The following is a 1278-nucleotide window of genomic DNA, read 5'->3' on the forward strand; positions in this document are numbered from 1 at the left end:
ATATAAAATTTAAAAATTGTCTGTTTCCAACATATGAGACTTAAGACATAATAACATGGGGAACCTTTTATCTTCTCTCATTCTGTCTTCATTCATAATTAGGGACAGGATCTGGTCTTGGAAGTTTTGTACTAAATTTACTTGAGGATGAATTCCCAGAAGTATATAGGTTTGTTACTTCAGTTTATCCCTCTGGTGAAGATGATGTTATTACTTCTCCATATAACAGTGTTCTGGCTATGAAGGAGCTTAATGAACATGCAGACTGTGTGCTACCAATAGAGAATGAAGTAAGAAATAATGTTCTATTTCTGTCAACTTTTTATTTGTTAGACTGCACATAGGATCTTTCTTCCTTCTGTGTATTAATTTGAGTCCTAAGTCTTAAAAAACATTATTTCATTTTTAAAAAAATAACAATTCAACTCCTAAGTCAGTTGCAGGCTTTTAAAATAAATATAGGTATTGCTAATAAGTTGCTCTGCACCTTCAAAGTAGTCTAGAGTGATTCTTTTCATGTCTGTTTCAAGGTAAACAGCGAAAAGCTTCTACTTACTGAGGCTGAGTCTTGTATTCTTTTAGTGATCAACTTGTGCATAGTATTAGTGGAGTCTTGCAAGGGAAATGACTGACTACTCCAAATTCCAGCAGACTTACCTTTATGTTCAGTGTTACAGGCATCTTAGGCATCCCTGCCAGCACAAACCAGTAGGTTCAACTGAATCGAACTTTGGTGACTCTTGCTGTTTGCTTATGAAAAAAGCAAGAGAAAGTTAAATATATTTAGAGAACATATTTTTTGTTTCACAGGAATTATGAGAACTTAAAATGTAATTTTAGAAGATAAGGATTTTGAATAGTTCATTAAAATTAAAACTTCTGAATCAAGCTGTGTGCATGTTTGGGACATGTAAGGAACAGACTTTTAGAACCACTTCAGGCAATTGGAATTGGTAAAAAGTTGGACTTACATGTACTAAAGGCGTAATCTTTGAACTAACAGTATCGTGTCTTATCTTTTTCTTTAAGATTAATTGAAGTGAAAAATTGGGGTACTGAATTTGAAAGCTCTGTGCTCAAGGCTTCCTGTATGCTTTTTTTTTCTTTTCTCTCAAAGTCTCTGTTTGATATAGTTAATAAAATTCATCGGATGATCAATTCTGGGAAGCTAGGGTCAACTGTGAAGCAAAACAGCTTGGTAACATCAAGTGCAGGCAGTGCAAGAATTGTACAAGAGAAGCCATTTGATGCAATGAATAATGTTGTGGCCAACTTGCT

At 34.2% G+C, this 1278-nt stretch overlaps 1 protein-coding gene across 1 annotated transcript in view; it reads left to right on the forward strand.

The window, feature by feature from the left end:
• Nucleotides 1–102: 102 nt before the first annotated feature.
• The window catches only part of TUBE1 (tubulin, epsilon 1), a gene marked incomplete at its 5' end in the record, with an annotated part of 6657 nt that continues 5481 nt past the window's right edge, over nt 103–1278 (forward strand). The window contains 2 exons of the mRNA XM_010185005.1: nt 103–290; nt 1118–1278. The exon at nt 1118–1278 is cut by the window's right edge and continues 5 nt beyond it. Of these exons, the coding sequence (XP_010183307.1) occupies nt 103–290; nt 1118–1278 (349 nt within the window). The remainder of the gene's footprint in view (nt 291–1117) is intronic.

This window comes from Mesitornis unicolor, unplaced genomic scaffold (genome assembly GCF_000695765.1).
Source record: "Mesitornis unicolor isolate BGI_N332 unplaced genomic scaffold, ASM69576v1 scaffold1885, whole genome shotgun sequence".
In the NCBI taxonomy this organism is placed as follows: Eukaryota; Metazoa; Chordata; class Aves; order Mesitornithiformes; family Mesitornithidae; genus Mesitornis; species Mesitornis unicolor.